This window comes from Nilaparvata lugens, chromosome X (assembly GCF_014356525.2).
Source record: "Nilaparvata lugens isolate BPH chromosome X, ASM1435652v1, whole genome shotgun sequence".
Lineage (NCBI taxonomy): Eukaryota > Metazoa > Arthropoda > Insecta > Hemiptera > Delphacidae > Nilaparvata > Nilaparvata lugens.
The window spans coordinates 68,974,397-68,996,163 of NC_052518.1; the positions used below are offsets into that span (position 1 = coordinate 68,974,397).

At 34.6% G+C, this 21,767-nt stretch overlaps 1 protein-coding gene across 1 annotated transcript in view; it reads left to right on the top strand.

The window, feature by feature from the left end:
* LOC111045840 (host cell factor 1) overlaps positions 1-21,767 on the top strand; it is a 143,696-nt gene that overhangs the window by 38,688 nt on the left and 83,241 nt on the right. Inside the window, exon 4 of the mRNA XM_039441522.1 lies at positions 3,317-3,519. Within this exon, the coding sequence (XP_039297456.1) occupies positions 3,317-3,519 (203 nt within the window). The remainder of the gene's footprint in view (positions 1-3,316; positions 3,520-21,767) is intronic.

Here is a 21,767-nt window from a genome sequence, read left to right on the forward strand (position 1 = left end):
ATTAACTCTCATAAGCAAAGAAATAATATAAAAAGGGAGCCTATAAAAATGAAACATGATAAATACTATTATGAGATATTTAAAACAAATAAATAATAATAAGAACATTCATTCCATGCATGACATCAAACAGATTGTTAGAGCCATTCACCTGCAGTTGCATATTAACTTTCATAAACAAAGAAAGAATATTAATTATTAATAGAGACAGCCCATTAAATATGCATGCACACAATATAAAAACAAGAAATAAATAAAAAACTGATAAACAATAACAAGAATACTCAATCAAAATAGTTCACTCAAAGCACGAGATCAAACTGATTGTTCATTTTAAAGTTTATTCAATTAGAATAACCAATTATTGCGAAGTGTCAGCAAATCGAGAAAAGGGCAGCAAATCGTCGTCCGATTGAATCACAGATACAGGTCCACCGTCCACAACTCTTGCCTTGATTCTTCCAGCTCGATCCACCCACAGGTATTTGATTTTAGCGGCTTTCACCAGCTGTCTGGCCTTCCCGAACAGGACTCTATGCTTTGCCGTTAACGATGCGTTGATGAATATGTGATTGGCTCCAATCAGACCAATATCACGTGTGTAGTTAGAACTCCCTTATCCTTCTTCAACTGAATTAAGTCCTCCGCATCCTCCCTCCTCGTGAACTTTACTATTATCCCAGGTGTAGCTTGATTGTTGCGCTTTTTCAGTCGATGACAACAGCTGACTGCCTCGTAGCCCTTTTTAAATTTAATTGCTATCCCTAAATCCTGGAATAGCTTTTGCAAATTTTCATTTCTCGCCTCGGGAACACCGTGTATTTCGATACATTCTCTATGCGAATATTGTTCCAAATCATCAAATTCACTACTGAGTTTAATCACTTTATGCTTCAATTCTACATTTTCGGAACGGAGACACTTGATAGTTTCATTCTGACTAGCGATAGTCTTCTGCAATTCTTTCAGGAGCTCATTATTACTAGCAAGATTAGCACTAATAGGAAGCAAGGAGTTTGAGATTTTTTCGTCCATTTGAACAATAAACTCTTTCAAACAGTCCGAGATCAACACTTTGACTCCATCCAAAGTCAGCGGTTCAGTCACGAAAGCATCAGTGTAATCAAATGAATCGACATTACTCACCGAAATATCACCTTTTGTCAATGAGCGATTAAGTCTCTTCATTTTAAGGCATTTACTACACGACCACGGCTTACCAGCGATATGTTGCAGTTCAACAGCGGTGAGATTTACACACTTAGCATGGTACATGTCCTTACATTGACCACATTTGATTTTATCCTTCTCGGTCCTAGCAAGGACTACGGAGCAAATCCCGCATGCACTCATACCGTCTACCAGTGGAAGAAGTAGTTACAACGAAGAAATAGTCACTTTAACAAATTATATTTGAGTACGGAATTAGGTTAGATTTACTAGAACAACATTGAACGAGTGGAAGACGACAGGCACAAATTGAGAGATAACGAGAGCAAAACAAAATTCGTCCGTTCTTCACAAAGTCCGTAGACTGACTGAAGACTGATGACATGGCTCTTTTTTTTCTGGTGTATCATGGGGGGATGTATATAACAATGCAAATGAGGGCTTGAGAATTGTAAAATCATGGTTTGATAGACATGTACTCACCATGAACCTGAAGAAGACTAAATTTATGACTTTTTCTCCTACTGAAATAGGTCAACCAGTACAAACCTTGTCTTTACAAATGCATTCTCACGCTTTGTTAAATCATGTGTATTGTGATTGCCCTTGTATTGAAAAGGTGAAATCCTTAAAATATTTGGGTATAATGATGGATGATCATATAAATGGGATACTCATATTGAATATATGTGCAGACGGCTTAAATATCTAATTTATAAGATTTATAAACTAAATCAAAGATGGAGAGAAGTCATAATCAAGTCATCTAGTGTTTCATTTAAGCATTGAATCAATAATAGAATGATACTTCAATGTTATCAATAATTATTAAGTCAAGATAATTTTCTACAGGTTCACTAACTACATTGAACCTAGTTCATGTGAAAGTACGTTTCTACTTTCTGATGCAAAGAAGTGTGAGCATTCAGCTTATACGATCAGTGATACATCTTCTACCTCAATTGGTGATATAACGGGTGTCTTTTTTCGAGGTATAGAACTTTAAATTGCAATAGAACAACAATGGATTATTCGATTAACATATTTTTTTTATCGAAAGATAATCTTGTAGCATTACATTTTATTTATTTATTTGTTGATACAATTAACTTACGAATCATATGAATATGATCGGGATAGAACAACAGGCATAGCCTGTTCCCAAATTTTGATAAATAATAAAATGTCCGAAAAAATAGGTTATGTTCTTACTGAGGAAAGTTAAAGTTCAAAGTTCTGTCCAAAAATATATATGAGCTATTTTTGAATATGATTTCTGGCATATGACCGCCACGGCTGGTTAGATGTAGTCCAATCAGGACATCTAATTTTCTATTACTTTTTCCAACATTTGTGTTCATTCATCAGCAATAAACATGGTGAATGTTGTCCTCCAAATGGTCAAGCATTTGTGGCTTATCCGCATGGACCAATGATTTTACATAGCCCCACTAAAAGTGGTCTAGCGGTGTTGAATCACAAGATCATGGAGGCCAATTCACAGGTCCAAACGTGAAATTAGGCGGTCACCAAACGTGTCTTTCAATTAATCGATTGTGGCACGAGCTGTGTGGCATGTTGCATCATCTTGTTGGAACCACAGCTCCTGGATGATGTCCATGGATGATGTTCATGGATGATGTTCATGGATGATGTTCAGGAGCTGTGGTTCCAACAAGATGGCGCAACATCTTGATCAATTCAGGAATGAGAAAGTTAGTAATCTCCGATGGCAGATGGACTTATTTGAGTCTTCCTCAATGCTTCTTTCTACAGTAGCAATAGCTCCTTCTGTACGCACCGTACAGCGTCTCTGAGGATGCGAGTTATCAATAAGAGTAAACGTGGTGCGAAAACGTTCCATGGTTAATCGGAATAATTACTGTGATGGTCGATTTTGTCGACGATAAAATATATGTTGTATGCGATACGTATTCCACATAGTACCGTTATTTTCGAAATAAAATAACACTATTTGCAAGCATTGTTTAAGGGTGAGTTTATTCATGATTCATACCCAATCAACTGAAAATAAATCACTTAGAAACGGTTAAATCGGTCGCCATCTTGAACAGTAACACAAATCAATGTTTTGTATACCTCTAAAAAAAACACCCGTTATTTATAGTTTGTATGTGTCTTGCAGTTACCTGAATGACTTGTACACACTGGAATTGAAGCAGAACAACTCGACCGCTTGGGAAATTCCGCAGACATATGGCACGTCACCTCCACCAAGAGAGTCTCACACAGCTTGCGCCTACACGGATAGCGAGGGCCACTCAAAGCTCATCGTCTATGGCGGAATGAGTGGATGTCGACTTGGCGATCTCTGGGTTCTCGACATTGGTGAGTAAATAATGTTACATTCCAATTAATCCTCACAAAATCAATCCAGAAACTGAAAAAAAACTATTGTTAATAATAATAATAATAATCGCCTTTAATGGTCAAATATACAATAATTTGTTAACAATAATATTTCTATATAAGTATTACATTACTGGCATTCGCCCCATGGATAAGATCCATCTGGGGGGAGAGGAGAAAGATAATTTTTTCCCTTTTTTCAGTTGCAAAAAGTTAACAATTATATATTAATTACATTTAAACAATATGGCAGAGAAGTTTTTTTATTATTATTCTTACTACAAAAGAAGATACGTTTTAAGAAAGCTTTAAAAATTGAACTCCTGGATCAATGAATACCTGTACTGCCAAGCAGCCCTACAGTAGCGGCTAACATCTCTCCAGTCACTGCCATTCAGGTACCTCTTCAGCTCCTCTCTCGACAGCAAGCCTCTCCTCAAGTAAGCGCACCGTATCTCGCGTAGTATGGGGCATCTGGCGACGAAATGCATCACATCCTCTTCTTCCGTCCAGTTGCACAGGGAGCACAGCTTCACTGGCTGATTGAACGTGTATCTGTTCAACTGGATCAGCTCTGTTCGCGCCTTGAAGAGCCATTTGATTAGTGCGAAGTCCTCCTGCTCACTGATGTAACCGGTGCCTTCTAGCTCTAGCTCGCAGTAAAGGGAGGTGCGCTCACTTCTTAGCCGCTTTATCTTGCTGTCCATTATGAATCTCTCCTTCATCCTCGTCAATAAGCTGCTGATAGAGACATTCTGAGAGAGTATTTCCGCGGCATTGATGCCGTGCTGCCTTTCAAGCACATCCCAGTCATTGACAACAAAAGTCCCTATTCGTGTGATCTCCTCCAAAAATAATCTGGGATATCTGGCAATGGGTAGTTTCATGCACCTTCTCATGTATTTCACATGCAATTTAACCGTATACAAGAATAGTGGTAGACATCCAGTTTCCAAGAGTAGGGTAGAGTCTGGTGCCCACACAGGGAGGCTGAATACTTTTTTAATGAAGAGTCGTTGCACCTTCTCTACATCTTCATACATCCTTGCACCCCACACTTGAGCTCCATAACACAGAGTGGACCTAGTTACCGCATCAAACACATTGCATTTAGCCTTGAATGATATATTGTTTTGTGACAGCAGCCAATGAAACATGTTCAGGGTGATTTTTGCGGAAGATGATCTTTCTTTGAAGTGACTAGCAAGAGATAGCTTGGATGACAGGTCAATTCCCAGATATTTGTAGTTGTTCACTACATCAATCACTTCATTATTGTATCTCCACACATCATGTCTTCCTATCCTAGCACCTTTTCTGAAAATAATTATTTTTGACTTGGCCAGATTCACCTGCAAGTTCCATTTTACACAATATGCTTCAAGGTTTGCTATCATTCTCTTCAGACCTATCCTATCTGGAGCAAGCATCACTATATCGTCAGCATATGCCAGGAGTTTGATACATACATTTTTCATCTTTATTCCTCCATCAAGGCAATCTTCTAAATCATTAATAAACAATGCAAATAGAATCGAGCTAGGAAGCTTTTTTATGACTTTTCCCCCCCTCCCCCCGCACCAATCCTACCTACCCACCACCTACCCCGCTCCTGAAATGTCCTTGGAAGTAGAAGATGGAGAATGAGAAATTCAATGACTCTAGTGCTGACAGATTAAAGTGAATCTATTTTGGATGTAGAAGAATGGAGAATGAAAAATCCAATGACTCTCCTGCTGACAGATTAAAGTGAATCGAGTTTGGAAGGAGAATGAGAAAAAGGATAGGAAGGTTACTATCAACAAGTGAAACGACAGATCTTACTGACAGATTTAACTGAAAAATCTTACTTCCAATTGTGAGATTTTTACTGTGGAGAAGAAGAATGAGAAATCCAAGACTCTCCTACTGACAGATTTAACTGAAACATCTTACTTCTAACTGTGTGATTTTCAACCAAAGTGAATTGGGTTTGGAAGTAGAAGAAGGAGAGGAATGGAGAATGAGAAATTCATTTCATCTTACACTCAGATTTAACCAAGTCATCTTTGTCTAACTCACAGATTTAAGTGAAACAATAATCATATTCAAAAAATTTATCATGCTATCATAGAGAAGTATAAGAACAGAGAAGAAATAGTCACTTTCAAAAAGAGGAAAGGAGAAGTGTGTCTAAGGAAGAAGTATGAGAACAGAGAAGAAGTACTCGCTTTCTTTCAATCAAAGTGAATCGAGTTTGGAAGTAGAAGAAGGAGAGGAATGAAGAATGAGAAATTCAATGGCTCTACTGTTGACAGATTAAAGTGAATCGAGTTTGGAAGGAGAGCTTCAACTGAAACATTTTTGTCCAACTGACAGATTTAAGTGAAACGAGTTTCTCAGATTTAACCGACTCATCTTTGTCTAACTCACAGATTTAAGTGAAACAATAATCACATTCAAAAAAATTATCATGCTATCATAGAGAAGTATGAGAACAGAGAAGAAGTGCTCGCTCTCAAAAAGAGGGAGAAGTAGAGGAACGGAGAAGAATAGGAAGAAGTAGAAATGAGAAGTGTGTCTAACTGACAGATTTAAGTGAAACGATAATCACATTCCATCACGTACAATAGCTTCCAAAGAGAAGAATGAGAAGAAGAAGAAGTTATGAATGCAGTCCGCTACAACTCGAGCTCGTCAACGCTAATTGCTTCTCTAGATCACACACACACTATTTGCATGGTGAAATGAAAGTTCCAGTGACAGGCTTTTTCTTAAGGAAATAACAGAACTGAGGCATGTATCTAACTGACAGATTTAACTGAATTGTTCTTTCTCTCTATGGACTTGTCATTACAGCAATGGCAAGTGGAAATCTCAAAACAATTCAAGTAACATTGACAGAAAAGAATGATTCTGAAATCTCACTCTATGCAAACAGCCAAGCATGGAAACCTCGAGTCATTCTTAGTCTAAGTACACTACTCTCTCAACTCTCCTTCTCACTTCATCTAATGGAAGAGATTCAATTCATCTTGTTTTATTTAATTTGATCTTACTATATGTACATTATTTGTGGTAAAGTTTTTAAAGGATCAGTCATAAGAAAAAACCATGAAGCTTCACACCTACAATTTTCTGCATCACCAAAATTGAGAAAATGGAGCATCAGAGTTGAAGCAAAATTAGATGAAGTTGCACTGATGTAAAGATGCAGTATATTAGTTGCAGCTAAATAAAGAAAGCAGCATACTACTTGATTGTAGAAAGCAGATACCCATATTTGCAGATAGCAATATAGATGAAATTTTAATGATAGTACTTGAGCAATTGATAAAAGTGAATGTGCATAATTACATTGAAGTGAAACAAAAAATCAGCGGCTCTGTTGATACACATGTTTACTGAGATGTAGTAACAAGAAAGATTTTCATCTCAAGAGATGTTCAATCAAATAGGAGAAATGTAAAAGTTCAAATAAAATCCGTATATTGTTAAATGTAGAGAAAATACAAATGATTGAAAATCACATAGCAAGAAGCACAATTCTAGAGGGACATCAAACTCTCCATTCATGGAGAGTGAGCATGAGGAGAAAAGAATAATATTATAATTTTTTATTTTGATATGACAGTGAATGACTACTTATTTAGAGATAAGACAGAATTAGAGATAACACACACAAGTTATTCTAAGAAAGTACTTAAAGGTGATTGTTAAAAATGAAAAGCAAGTAGATTATTTGAGTAACAAATTAAGACTGGTCTTTGCTTATGTAGTAATATTATGGAAGTAGATTTAGACAGAACTTTTTTCTATCAAAGGAAAAATGAAAGCTATTGATTATAGTTATATTTGAGTAATTATGCAAGTAGGTATTTAGATAAGTGTAAGACACATGTAAAGACAACCTTGATGTATCCAAAAGATACTACTTCCAAGTCAAATGAATTGAACGTCATGATTCAGATTAAGTTGGTGAAAGCACAAGTGGCTATTGTTGAGAGAAGCAAAGCGATTATTTAATTCCTCTATCAGGCGAGATGTATATAAGCTAGAACTAGAACTAGTTTTTTGAAAGCCACAGAGACACTCGGGGAACAGCAACTAGCAGAATTTGAAAAATAAATACAAATTTGAGAGAGAGAAACTTGAGTGTATGTGACTTGTGATCACAATCCCTTTTTTAGGAGATTTGTTTATCAAGAGGAATAATTTGTGTCAAATGCTATAAGGAACATAGATTCTCTATCAATTGAGTTTCTGTCACAAGCAAGGAAAACCTTTTATGGAATACTGTAATAACACCGCAATGCTGGAAAATTAAGATTACAATATGATGTAAGTAAGATACTCTTTGCTTCAAGCAATAGAATATTTTTGGTACGAATTTTTTGTTGTTAGCATCCTTTGTTAAACAATAAATATGTCTAGGGATTTGGTTAGTTATGAGTTAGTTCTATGTCTAGTTAGATGTACACTTTCAACATGAATTAGATTACAGTAAATGATCACTCTCCAAAAATAGCTTTTTCATCTCACTACTCTTAACCCACACACACACTCAAAGTTAGAGTGAAAAAACACTATAATTTCATTGGCTTTAGCTGTTGTGCAATATTCTCACTCACAGTGTTGGATAATTTCTTCATTTTGGAGGAGAAGGAAAGTGTGATATTTCATAGTTTGGAAGCCACACAAGAAAGACTTTGAGAAGAATAGATTTATAAAATTAGAATCAAGCTGGGTGAAAAGATTCATGCATGAGGAAAGAGATACTGATGTAATAGTCAAGTGACTTATTTAGAAAATAGCATTGCTAACACTTTGAACTCAAGTTTACACCTCATGAAAACTCATGAAAACAAATGCAAAAGCATATAGTATAGTTTTGACAAACAAACAGAAACTTTATTTTCTGTAACGAATTTCTAAAATTGAATTTGAACTATGCGATTCATCATCTTTGCTTGTTGCTGACACGGGTTAGAATCATTGTTGCAAATCCATATCAACGCCTACTGCGTTTTTCACGAGGTTAATTCCACATTCCACTGCTCTCACGGTTACATTGCAATCTGTGCATAAATTCAATCTTGAATATGCAAGTATATTATCTGAAAGATTACAGAAGTCTTGTCATGATGCATAACAAATAGACAGAAAACTTTTCTGTGTAGATTACAAATATTACTAGTGGGAGTCTATGTTATTCTTACTCACAGCCTATGCTCCAAAATCCACTCAACTTTAAAAAGTGATCTAAAACTGAGTTGTTTTTCATCATGATAACATGAGAAGCAATCAGCAGAGTTAGAGTGGAGGATAAGGATGAGGAGGAGGAGGAGGAGGAGGAGGAGGAGGAGGACACAGCAAATCAAAGGTTAGTGTTAGTTATTTGATGAAACTATTTGATAAATTATACTAATAGATCTGTTCACATTACAAGAGTTGGAAATTACTGATTCAGTTAATAGTTATGCACATTACTTGCATATTAACTTGTTGAATCACTGTTTGATTCTGTAATATGAAAGCAAGAAATAATAAAACTCACTTTAAGATTCTGTTGATAATCCCGATGTGGTGAAGCTTTATTACTCTATTTGTTATTGCTAACTATATCGAAAATTTAATATTCTTTGCAATCAGATCAAATGAAATTGAAATCTAGAGATATATGAGCATATTTGACTCCATGTACTGGTAAAACACAACAAGAAACTCTCTCTCTCATATGCAAGTGTAGTGAGAGACAACCTTGGAAGATATGCTCCAATTATCCTCTCAGTCAGACATTAGCACATCTTACTTCAGACAGCCTACAAGGACAACGTCAGCATCATGAATCTCTAAGATATAAGAACCCAATTCAACTTATACTGACAGATTGAAGTGAATCAATCCCAGACTACTATAGATAAGAAACTCTTTTGTAGATGTGCTAAAACCCTATTACTCTTTAAGTTTCTCGTTCTAGAGTTAGTGGCAAGGATGTTTTCAAATATTCTTTCCAAAACTCCAACAATTCATGTTGATGCATAACAATATTAGCTACAGCTATTGACAACTGCTTTTTTCATATCATATGCACTTCAAAAAATATTTTCTCAGTCTATATTATGTAAATTCATTTATAATTTGCTGTATTGTATATAAGTGTAAAAAACCAGTATATATTGTAATCTACACGAATAAAGCACTCAATCAATCTCTCACCAGCTTTATTCATTTATTAGATAGAGCGAACAATACAATAGTTGGAAAAGAAAAAACAGGCTATTGCCGAAAACTTCTTCAATTTCCTGATTTTGTCACAAATCGTCCAAATATTATGTAGGTTATGTTCACTTCAATTTCAACATCAAATCTTCAATCTGAAACTATGAATCAGAATAAAACAAAGAGTTTCAAATTTAGATAAATTGATAATGAAACTTCCGTTAAAACAAAAACCAAACTTCAAATATTCACAAAATACTGTTTTTGTTAAGAAGTTTAATGAAATTCTATAGCAATGATTAAAACTTTCCTTGTCTGACAACTTGAGAGTTCTGCTCAGTTCACAGCAGGTACACTTCTAATCGCTTAGTGGATACTTAGAAGTAAGAATATTGAAGGTCTATTGGAATGAGGAATCATTCATGTATACACTTGAAATTTATTTACATAATTCACTACATTTATTCAACATTTCCTCTTTGACGATGAGCCACAGACAGTTTATGTGCTTGATAATAGCAATGATAAATACATATATCATTCAAATTCACTGTGTTTAAGAAAATGTCTTTTAAGCCGCGTTTACACCGGAGTTGGCAATAAAAAATTGCCAATTTCGATTGCAGACGCTAGTTGCCGATGGAAGTCTGCAACTTGTACTTGCAACCTGGGCACATAGTTTGTTTTTAGGTCTGCAACCTGCAACTTGCAACTAAACTTTACAGTATGTAGAAAATCAGACAGTATGTAGAATGTAGAGTGCTGAAGAGGTTGTTCTTGCTGCGGCAGCGTGTGTTATTTTATCAAAATGTAGAAAACTGAGAAGATACTGGGTTCGACCTTCATTGCAGGCAAGAGCAAAGTATAGCGGCAGCGATCTTTTAAATGATTTAAATTGAGATGATACAGATCCTTTGACGGGAGAATTGAGATGCGATGGCAGTGTAAAAAACTTTTTAAGAATGTCAAGTGACGATTTTGAAAGTTTAATTGTTGGTATTGAACACATAATTAGTAAACAGGATACTAACTACAGGAAAGCAATTCCAGTGCGAGAAAGATTGGCTATTACATTGCGCTTTTTGGCGAGTGGCGACTCTTATACTAGTATCAGTTATTTGTTTAAAGTTTCCAAAAGTGCGATATCTATTTTAGTGCCAGAGATTTGTGAGGCTGTTATAGGTTTCCTGAAGGATAACATACAGGTGAGCAAAGAAAGAAAATTACTAAATATTGTTATTTTTAGATTCCTTTTATTTGTTTACATTGTGCACTGAGTTGAATAAATCTAGACAAAAGTTAATTGCCAACAGGCGGGAGGGGTAGCGGGGTAGTTGCAGACTCAAGTTGCAACTCAAGTTAGCGCTGCAACTCGCATTGCCAACCGGGGTTGGCAACCGCCTTTGATCTTTACCGACTCCGGTCGGAAAACCAAATTTCGATTGCCAACTCGCAAAATCGGTCTCCAACTACGGTTGGCAATGCGAGTTGCAGTTGTTTTAATGCGTGCAACTCAAAATTGCCGATAAATGTCGGCAATCATTGGTTGCCAACTCCGGTGTAAATGCGGCTTTAGTTGTTTCACCAAATGATGATTTTCACGAGTTGAATGTTTAATTGCAATTTCACAGGCATCATACCAATCAATACACTGTTCTAACCTCATTTCCAATTCACTATAAGCTTGCATCCACTTGCACGGGTCCATGATGAGCGAATGAAGAAACATATGTCGGTACTAATATAGAGAAATTAAATGGTTCCTGCCCCTTCCCTCCAATGCAACATACACGAGCAGTATGATATTCCAATGCTTGCATACAATAAACACATTGAATTTCTTGTCCGTTATAGAAAAAGCCATATCTTGCAAAGTTTTTCTTTTCTGTATTTGAATAGAATTGACATTTTTTCATGCTAAGCATTCTATTGTTTTCACACATGAAATTTGGAGATGAGTCCATATTTTTCATTATCAAACTATTGTAATGAAATGCCGCAAAGAGTGCACAACGCCCCTGCGGATTGCGATGATGAATTTCACAGGCATTATAACACCAAGAACTTGTAAAGTAGTTAAAATTTGGTTTCTCAATTTCATCCGGTAAACAACATACGTTTTTGTGTAACCTTCTAAGAAACTTAGCTTTCTCTGTACCTTTTGTGTAGATTTTATCATATCCTTCAAGATAAGATATCAATAATTCGTCTGTATAAATAAAATGACCATCTTCCCAGCGTATTTTGTGATAATTGTTCTCTGCCCATGTTGCTTGCTTACGCAATTTATCATTCAATTCCAACTTTGCAAATGGCGACTTGAAATGTAACACAACAAAGCTATTTACGTCATTATTTACGATCGCGATTTCTTTCAAAATAATCTGATTGAAATTTCCCTTGAACCAATGCATGTTGACTGTTGCGAATTTTTTACAGGAGAGAGTTTCTTCCTCCTCTTGTGCTGTTTTGTCCTCCTCCTCCATCATCCTCCTTTGTCCTCTCTCCTCCTCCTTTGTCCTCCTTTGTCCTTCGTTCTCCTCCTCCTCCTCCTCCTGTGGTTTAGGTGTACTACATCTTGAGTGATAGCAGAAAAAGTCTTGTTCGGCGTTAAGATCACACTGTGTCCCAATAGAATGCATTTTCTTCTCAGAATCAGAAGACATTGTAGATGTTAACTGATCAAAGCTAAAACCTCAAAAGAGTAGAATTTGAAAAATGCAATACGTATATAGTTTGCGCTCTATCGAGAAATTACTGAACTTCCTTCACCATGGAAGTAAGAGGACCTTCACACATTTTCAAACATGAATCTTATCTTGTCAGTGTTTTTTATCTGTTCTATCATCAATGAGTTAACGCATTTTAATATTTAACCAACCTAATGAATTACAGTAGCAAAGTTGATGCATTTCATTTATTTACAATATTGCACACATACACTTATATGTTTTGATCTTTCTTTGTCAATCCTGTTCTAAGCCTGTCTCATCTGCAGAATCTCGTAAAAAATTCCAGAGAAGTTGATTTAATTGTTCTTCTGTTAAATGAGCATTGTTTTCTATTATAACCTTCTTAATTCTATTGATAGACTGTTTAAGAATTGCACAGTCACATTTCCATGAGCCTGGGATATCGCCATTCCCCCAGAATTTATCATATGATGTACCATATAAATCACAAACAAGAATATGATCATATCCTTCACTGAAGCAAAAACCTAATTTTTCATAATCTCTCACAAAAGTTAAATATTGTAGATTTGTCCATCCTTTTTCTGCTAATCGCTGCAATATATCTACATGCGTGTCCAAGAGTTCACTTAATTTATATTGATAACTCATTTTTTCTAAAGGAACAGAATGGTATTCACTTAATTGATTAAAATGTCTATCTATAATGAATTGAACGCACAAATCTGAAGACTTTAACTCAGACTCCACTGATGCCGCACCAAACACATTATCCATCTCAGTACAGTAGCTTGATGTTGTATCAGCAAAGACAAGATCACTACTGACAGATTACCTTGCTCTAGCTTATTATTATTATTATGAAAGGCACACTCTAGCGATAATTTATTGTACTTCTCTCACCAAGCACTCTAATACAAAGTTGGTATGTTCTAATCAAAAGGGAATACAATTTTATATCATCAATAGAGACTTGTCAAGTATGTTGTTATTTTTGTAGAAATTGCAAAGAATTGAACGTTCATAAATCTATCTCTTAGACAAACATCAAGAGAAGCGTTTTAACACCTGATATAAAATAATGTTTGATTTCTTACTAGCAGTGATTCCTGCAACAATATTGTGGTTTATCCCAATTCCTAATCTTATTTCGTACATTTTGTATACATTCCAATATTCTTTCTGAAGCAATATGGAAAAGTAATAGCATATTATAAAGAGAAGAACAAAATACTATTCTCCAGATGATTATCTCCCTTGCACACTGATAAAAATTGATTGTTGCTAACACTAGGGTATTTTTACTTGTGGAAAGATACAATAAGTTGAGGTGAGCATATGCATACCACATAATTCTATTTGAGTTCATGCAGTGCATCAGTCTATTCTACAGAGTGAGAGTTCACTTTCATCAAGATAATTCTTCAATATTCATTTTATATTGTTGACTAATCGTTCAATTAATGACATCATCTACTAGCTATGATAAATCACTCAGACAGAATATTATTTTTCTTTCCACAGAAAACTAGCTATTTTCCATTAAACATTATAGCTGGTGAATCTATCCAACAGTTGAGCTGTCTTGACTGCACACTCTGTTTAAAGCAAGCTTCTCCTGACATTGAGTTGATGATTAACCAGCAGAACAAGGTAATGATTAGGATCAAATATTTAATATATATACATTTATTTAGACACACAAGATTTTTCTAAGCAATTCACAAATAGTAATTAAGCTGAACAAACACTAGTTTCACAATAGTTACTCAATTTATACTAATTTCAGATCAGTGAATTTGTTAGTCTAACAAAAATTGTAAACTATTACAGTTTTCATTCAAATCTCATTAGTCAACTTATTAGGAAGAAAAAAAAATCTTCTCGCTTTTGTCCTTACAAATAGAAACAAGAATCGTTATTTGGGATAAAGTTATTCGGGATAATGTGAATCTTTTTGGAAGAAATAATCACCACTGGAGAATGATTGCATTGAAACATTGCTGAAGCGTTTTTTCCAAAATTTGAATCAACATCTAAGAGGAGTAAGAACATGCAAGTTTGGTTTTGTTAAATATTATCGTACACACACACACACAAATAATCTTTTCACAACAGAGATTGTTTTAGGAGAGGACTGCACGAGTTGTACTGATAACACATTTAGTAAGCATTAGGCTGTAGTCACTACATTACTATGTGTTCTTATCAAACATATTTTTCACAGATTTCGATGAAACATTTAAGTTGGGTGAATCACTCAATAATTTCGGTGAATTTTCATTATTTCTAGCTTCGGATAATTGTTTCTTCTCCTCTGCTTTTTCTATTTATACATTATAAATCATCGCATATTGTACACCTTTAATTGTAAATAGCTGCACTTATTAAAGCACTTAGCCTGTTCTTCCCTTTCAGTCTCACAATGATAACACACTTTTTTCCTGTATAGATGAATCCTACCTCACTGAGTTCGTTTGATGGAAATGGACCCATGTAGCAGAGCACTCGAGAATTTGAGGTAAACAGCTGGTTGTATTTTTAAAATATTAAGTTTCTCTGTGATTCCAACAATATCAGTACATTCTCGATTATCTCTTTTTAGCATTACACCGTATTTAAGGTTGTAATCTCGATTGCTATCTACATTAGATATAGTTACATTTCCAATAGATAGTTTACAGCTAGGTGATGATCACGTTGGATTAGAGTCCAACCAACACTGTAGAACGCGCACCGCACTATATCATTCATTTTTGTGAAGTAAAACCATAGACTAACCATTTCAGAAACACTTATAAATGGTACTCACCAACATTCAAATGTTTTCACGTTTAAATTTTGTTTTCTGCACACTATACGTTCTTGATTCTTCACAATTCATTTTTTTACACAAAACTTTTCTAATATAAAACACAATTTCAAATATCGATTTTAAGCTAGACAAACACTAAATCATCATTCAAGGATTCAATATCCATTTCATCTCTTCTCCCACCTGCTGCCAAGATTGAATTAAAAGTGTATTTGATAGCATACGAAGTAGATGGCTGGACAGTCTTCTCTACTTTCCTTCAATATTTGCAATAAAGACTCTACATTCAGTTTGGTTCTTATTACTTCGTTTCTTATGTAGTCCAACTTGGTGTAACATTTAACTGCTCGGAGGAACCTCATTTCGGGTGCATGCAAATACACTTCCATAAGCTATTATTGGTTCAGCAATTAGTCTGTAGAGCTTCATCTGATTGGCTTGTCTTGTATAAACTCTTTATCATATGCAAACGATACTGTTAAACACAGAAGACCAAGTTCAATTTGCACTTTTCATGTCAAATAGGATTGGTATGGACTTTGACATGATGAAAAAAGAAAAATTCGAGCTCATAGCGTTTAAAGGAAAGTCACCAGATAGATCCGAGATAGTGCTTGAGAACCAAATTTTGTAACAAATTAAATGCTTCAATTACTTGGGATGTCATACAGACAAGGAAAGGTTTAATCATTGCTATAGAAGTTTCATCAAACTTCTTAACAAAAACAGTATTTTGTGAATATTTGAAGTTTGGTTTTCGTTTTAACGGAAGTTTCATTATCAATTTATCTAAATTTGAAACTCTTTGTTTTATTCTGATTCATAGTTTCAGATTGAAGATTTGATGTTGAAATTGAAGTGAACATAACCTACATAATATTTGGACGATTTGTGACAAAATCAGGAAATTGAAGAAGTTTTTGGCAATAGCCTGTTTTTTTCTTTTCCAACTATTGTATTGTTCGCTCTATCTAATAAATAAATAAAGCTGGTGAGAGATTGATTAAGTGCTTTATTCGTGTAGATTACAATATATACTGGTTTTTTACACTTATATACAATACAGCAAATTATAAATGAATTCACATAATATAGACTGAGAAAATATTTTTTGAAGTGCATATGATATGAAAAAAGCAGTTGTCAATAGCTGTAGCTAATATTGTTATGCATCAACATGAATTGTTGGAGTTTTGGAAAGAATATTTGAAAACATCCTTGCCACTAACTCTAGAACGAGAAACTTAAAGAGTAATAGGGTTTTAGCACATCTACAAAAGAGTTTCTTATCTATAGTAGTCTGGGATTGATTCACTTCAATCTGTCAGTATAAGTTGAATTGGGTTCTTATATCTTAGAGATTCATGATGCTGACGTTGTCCTTGTAGGCTGTCTGAAGTAAGATGTGCTAATGTCTGACTGAGAGGATAATTGGAGCATATCTTCCAAGGTTGTCTCTCACTACACTTGCATATGAGAGAGAGAGTTTCTTGTTGTGTTTTACCAGTACATGGAGTCAAATATGCTCATATATCTCTAGATTTCAATTTCATTTGATCTGATTGCAAAGAATATTAAATTTTCGATATAGTTAGCAATAACAAATAGAGTAATAAAGCTTCACCACATCGGGATTATCAACAGAATCTTAAAGTGAGTTTTATTATTTCTTGCTTTCATATTACAGAATCAAACAGTGATTCAACAAGTTAATATGCAAGTAATGTGCATAACTATTAACTGAATCAGTAATTTCCAACTCTTGTAATGTGAACAGATCTATTAGTATAATTTATCAAATAACTAACACTAACCTTTGATTTGCTGTGTCCTCCTCCTCCGCCTCCTCCTCCTCCTCCTCCTCCTCCTCCTCCTCCTCATCCTTATCCTCCACTCTAACTCTGCTGATTGCTTCTCATGTTATCATGATGAAAAACAACTCAGTTTTAGATCACTTTTTAAAGTTGAGTGGATTTTGGAGCATAGGCTGTGAGTAAGAATAACATAGACTCCCACTAGTAATATTTGTAATCTACACAGGAAAGTTTTCTGTCTATTTGTTATGCATCATGACAAGACTTCTGTAATCTTTCAGATAATATACTTGCATATTCAAGGTTGAATTTATGCACAGATTGCACTGAGTCAACATAAATGTATAGTTTTCCTAATATTTCTGATAAAGGAAGAAGCAAAAGCTCGCAAAATCATTCAAGATTCGGTAATCCGCAGGTTTTGCATTGAAATTTTCCTATAGGTTATATATCTCTTTTCATTATTCCATAATGTCATTCAACTAATATTATTTGTTAGCTCATTCTAATAATCGTATAAAATGTATAGATGCATAATCCAAGACTAGAATAAATAACAGTTTTCGTTAAAACAAACAAGGAGAGACTGGTGTTCTCATTCTGTTTTTCAGAATTAAATTTCAGTATACACTGAATTCAAACGCAGCAGATTATAGAGACAGACAAGCATACGCTCAACTGAGAAAAAAGTTTATCATCTTAGAGGTAAGCAATAACAGTGCATGTAACAAGTTTTTTGGAGGAGGGATTACAAACATCAAAAACTGAAAGCTACTAAAGTATATTATTCAGATTCTGATAATCCAAAGAGAAATTGTGTGTGTGCTCTAACACATAATGTAACCGTGAGAGCAGTGGAATGTGGAATTAACCTCGTGAAAAACGCAGTAGGCGTTGATATGGATTTGCAACAATGATTCTAACCCGTGTCAGCAACAAGCAAAGATGATGAATCGCATAGTTCAAATTCAATTTTAGAAATTCGTTACAGAAAATAAAGTTTCTGTTTGTTTGTCAAAACTATACTATATGCTTTTGCATTTGTTTTCATGAGTTTTCATGAGGTGTAAACTTGAGTTCAAAGTGTTAGCAATGCTATTTTCTAAATAAGTCACTTGACTATTACATCAGTATCTCGTTCCTCATGCATGAATCTTTTCACCCAGCTTGATTCTAATTTTATAAATCTATTCTTCTCAAAGTCTTTCTTGTGTGGCTTCCAAACTATGAAATATCACACTTTCCTTCTCCTCCAAAATGAAGAAATTATCTAACACTGTGAGTGAGAATATTGCACAACAGCTAAAGCCAATGAAATTATAGTGTTTTTTCACTCTAACTTTGAGTGTGTGTGTGTGGGTTAAGAGTAGTGAGATGAAAAAGCTATTTTTGGAGAGTGATCATTTACTGTAATCTAATTCATGTTGAAAGTGTACATCTAACTAGACATAGAACTAACTCATAACTAACCAAATCCCTAGACATATTTATTGTTTAACAAAGGATGCTAACAACAAAAAATTCGTACCAAAAATATTCTATTGCTTGAAGCAAAGAGTATCTTACTTACATCATATTGTAATCTTAATTTTCCAGCATTGCGGTGTTATTACAGTATTCCATAAAAGGTTTTCCTTGCTTGTGACAGAAACTCAATTGATAGAGAATCTATGTTCCTTATAGCATTTGACACAAATTATTCCTCTTGATAAACAAATCTCCTAAAAAGGGATTGTGATCACAAGTCACATACACTCAAGTTTCTCTCTCTCAAATTTGTATTTATTTTTCAAATTCTGCTAGTTGCTGTTCCCCGAGTGTCTCTGTGGCTTTCAAAAAACTAGTTCTAGTTCTAGCTTATATACATCTCGCCTGATAGAGGAATTAAATAATCGCTTTGCTTCTCTCAACAATAGCCACTTGTGCTTTCACCAACTTAATCTGAATCATGACGTTCAATTCATTTGACTTGGAAGTAGTATCTTTTGGATACATCAAGGTTGTCTTTACATGTGTCTTACACTTATCTAAATACCTACTTGCATAATTACTCAAATATAACTATAATCAATAGCTTTCATTTTTCCTTTGATAGAAAAAAGTTCTGTCTAAATCTACTTCCATAATATTACTACATAAGCAAAGACCAGTCTTAATTTGTTACTCAAATAATCTACTTGCTTTTCATTTTTAACAATCACCTTTAAGTACTTTCTCAGAATAACTTGTGTGTGTTATCTCTAATTCTGTCTTATCTCTAAATAAGTAGTCATTCACTGTCATATCAAAATAAAAAATTATAATATTATTCTTTTCTCCTCATGCTCACTCTCCATGAATGGAGAGTTTGATGTCCCTCTAGAATTGTGCTTCTTGCTATGTGATTTTCAATCATTTGTATTTTCTCTACATTTAACAATATACGGATTTTATTTGAACTTTTACATTTCTCCTATTTGATTGAACATCTCTTGAGATGAAAATCTTTCTTGTTACTACATCTCAGTAAACATGTGTATCAACAGAGCCGCTGATTTTTTGTTTCACTTCAATGTAATTATGCACATTCACTTTTATCAATTGCTCAAGTACTATCATTAAAATTTCATCTATATTGCTATCTGCAAATATGGGTATCTGCTTTCTACAATCAAGTAGTATGCTGCTTTCTTTATTTAGCTGCAACTAATATACTGCATCTTTACATCAGTGCAACTTCATCTAATTTTGCTTCAACTCTGATGCTCCATTTTCTCAATTTTGGTGATGCAGAAAATTGTAGGTGTGAAGCTTCATGGTTTTTTCTTATGACTGATCCTTTAAAAACTTTACCACAAATAATGTACATATAGTAAGATCAAATTAAATAAAACAAGATGAATTGAATCTCTTCCATTAGATGAAGTGAGAAGGAGAGTTGAGAGAGTAGTGTACTTAGACTAAGAATGACTCGAGGTTTCCATGCTTGGCTGTTTGCATAGAGTGAGATTTCAGAATCATTCTTTTCTGTCAGTGTTACTTGAATTGTTTTGAGATTTCCACTTGCCATTGCTGTAATGACAAGTCCATAGAGAGAAAGAACAATTCAGTTAAATCTGTCAGTTAGATACATGCCTCAGTTCTGTTATTTCCTTAAGAAAAACCTGACACTGGAAGTTTCATTTCTCCATACAAATGATGTTGTGAGAAGGATACTTGAGAGAGTAGTGTTGCTGGCTGAAATTTTAGAATCACTCTTCACTGTCAGTATTACTTGAGTTGTTTTTAGATTTCCACTTAGCATTGCTGTAATGACAAGTTCATAGAGAGGAATAACATAGTTCATAGAGTTCAGTAGAGAAGTTCATAGAGAGATTCAGTTAAAATCTGTCAGTTAGATACATGCCTCAGTTCTGTTATTTCCTTAAGAAAAAGCCTGTCACTGGAACTTTCATTTCACCATGCAAATAGTTGTGTGTGATCTAGAGAAGCAATTAGCGTTGACAAGCTTGAGTTGTAGTGGACTGCATTCATAACTTCTTCTTCTTCTTCTTCTCATTCTTCTCTTTGGAAGCTATTGTATGTGATGGAATGTGATTATCGTTTCACTTAAATCTGTCAGACACACTTCTCATTTCTACTTCTTCCTATTCTTCTCCGTTCCTCTACTTCTCCCTCTTTTTGAGAGCGAGCACTTCTTCTCTGTTCTCATACTTCTCTATGATAGCATGATAATTTTTTTTGAATGTGATTATTGTTTCACTTAAATCTGTGAGTTAGACAAAGATGAGTCGGTTAAATCTGAAACTCGTTTCACTTAAATCTGTCAGTTGGACAAAAATGTTTCAGTTGAAGCTCTCCTTCCAAACTCGATTCACTTTAATCTGTCAGCACTAGAGTCATTGAATTTCTCATTCTTCATTCCTCTCCTTCTTCTACTTCCAAACTCTATTCACTTTGATTGAAAGAAAGCGAGTACTTCTTCTCTGTTCTCATACTTCTTCCTTAGACACACTTCTCCTTTCCTCTTTTTGAAAGTGACTATTTCTTCTCTGTTCTTATACTTCTCTATGATAGCATGATAAATTTTTTGAATATGATTATTGTTTCACTTAAATCTGTGAGTTAGACAAAGATGACTCGGTTAAATCTGGGTGTAAGATGAAATGAATTTCTCATTCTCCATTCCTCTCCTTCTTCTACTTCCAAACTCGATTCACTTTGGTTGAAAATCACACAGTTAGAAGTAAGATGTTTCAGTTAAATCTGTCAGTAGGAGAGTCTTGGATTTCTCATTCTTCTTCTCCACAGTAAAAATCTCACAATTGGAAGTAAGATGTTTCAGTTAAATCTGTCAGTAAGATCTGTCGTTTCACTTGTTGATAGTAACCTTCCTATCCTTTTTCTCATTCTCCTTCCAAACTCGATTCACTTTAATCTGTCAGCAGGAGAGTCATTGGATTTTTCATTCTCCATTCTTCTACATCCAAAATAGATTCACTTTAATCTGTCAGCACTAGAGTCATTGAATTTCTCATTCTCCATCTTCTACTTCCAAGGACATTTCACTTAAATCTGTCAGTAATAGACTAATTGAAATAGACCATGACTATCTATAGATTAAATGGAGCATAACTAGAGAGCATCATCGTTATCATCTTCTCCTTCTTCCTCTTCTTCTTCTTCCTCTTCCTCCTCTCCTTCTTCTTCTTCTTCTCCTTCTTC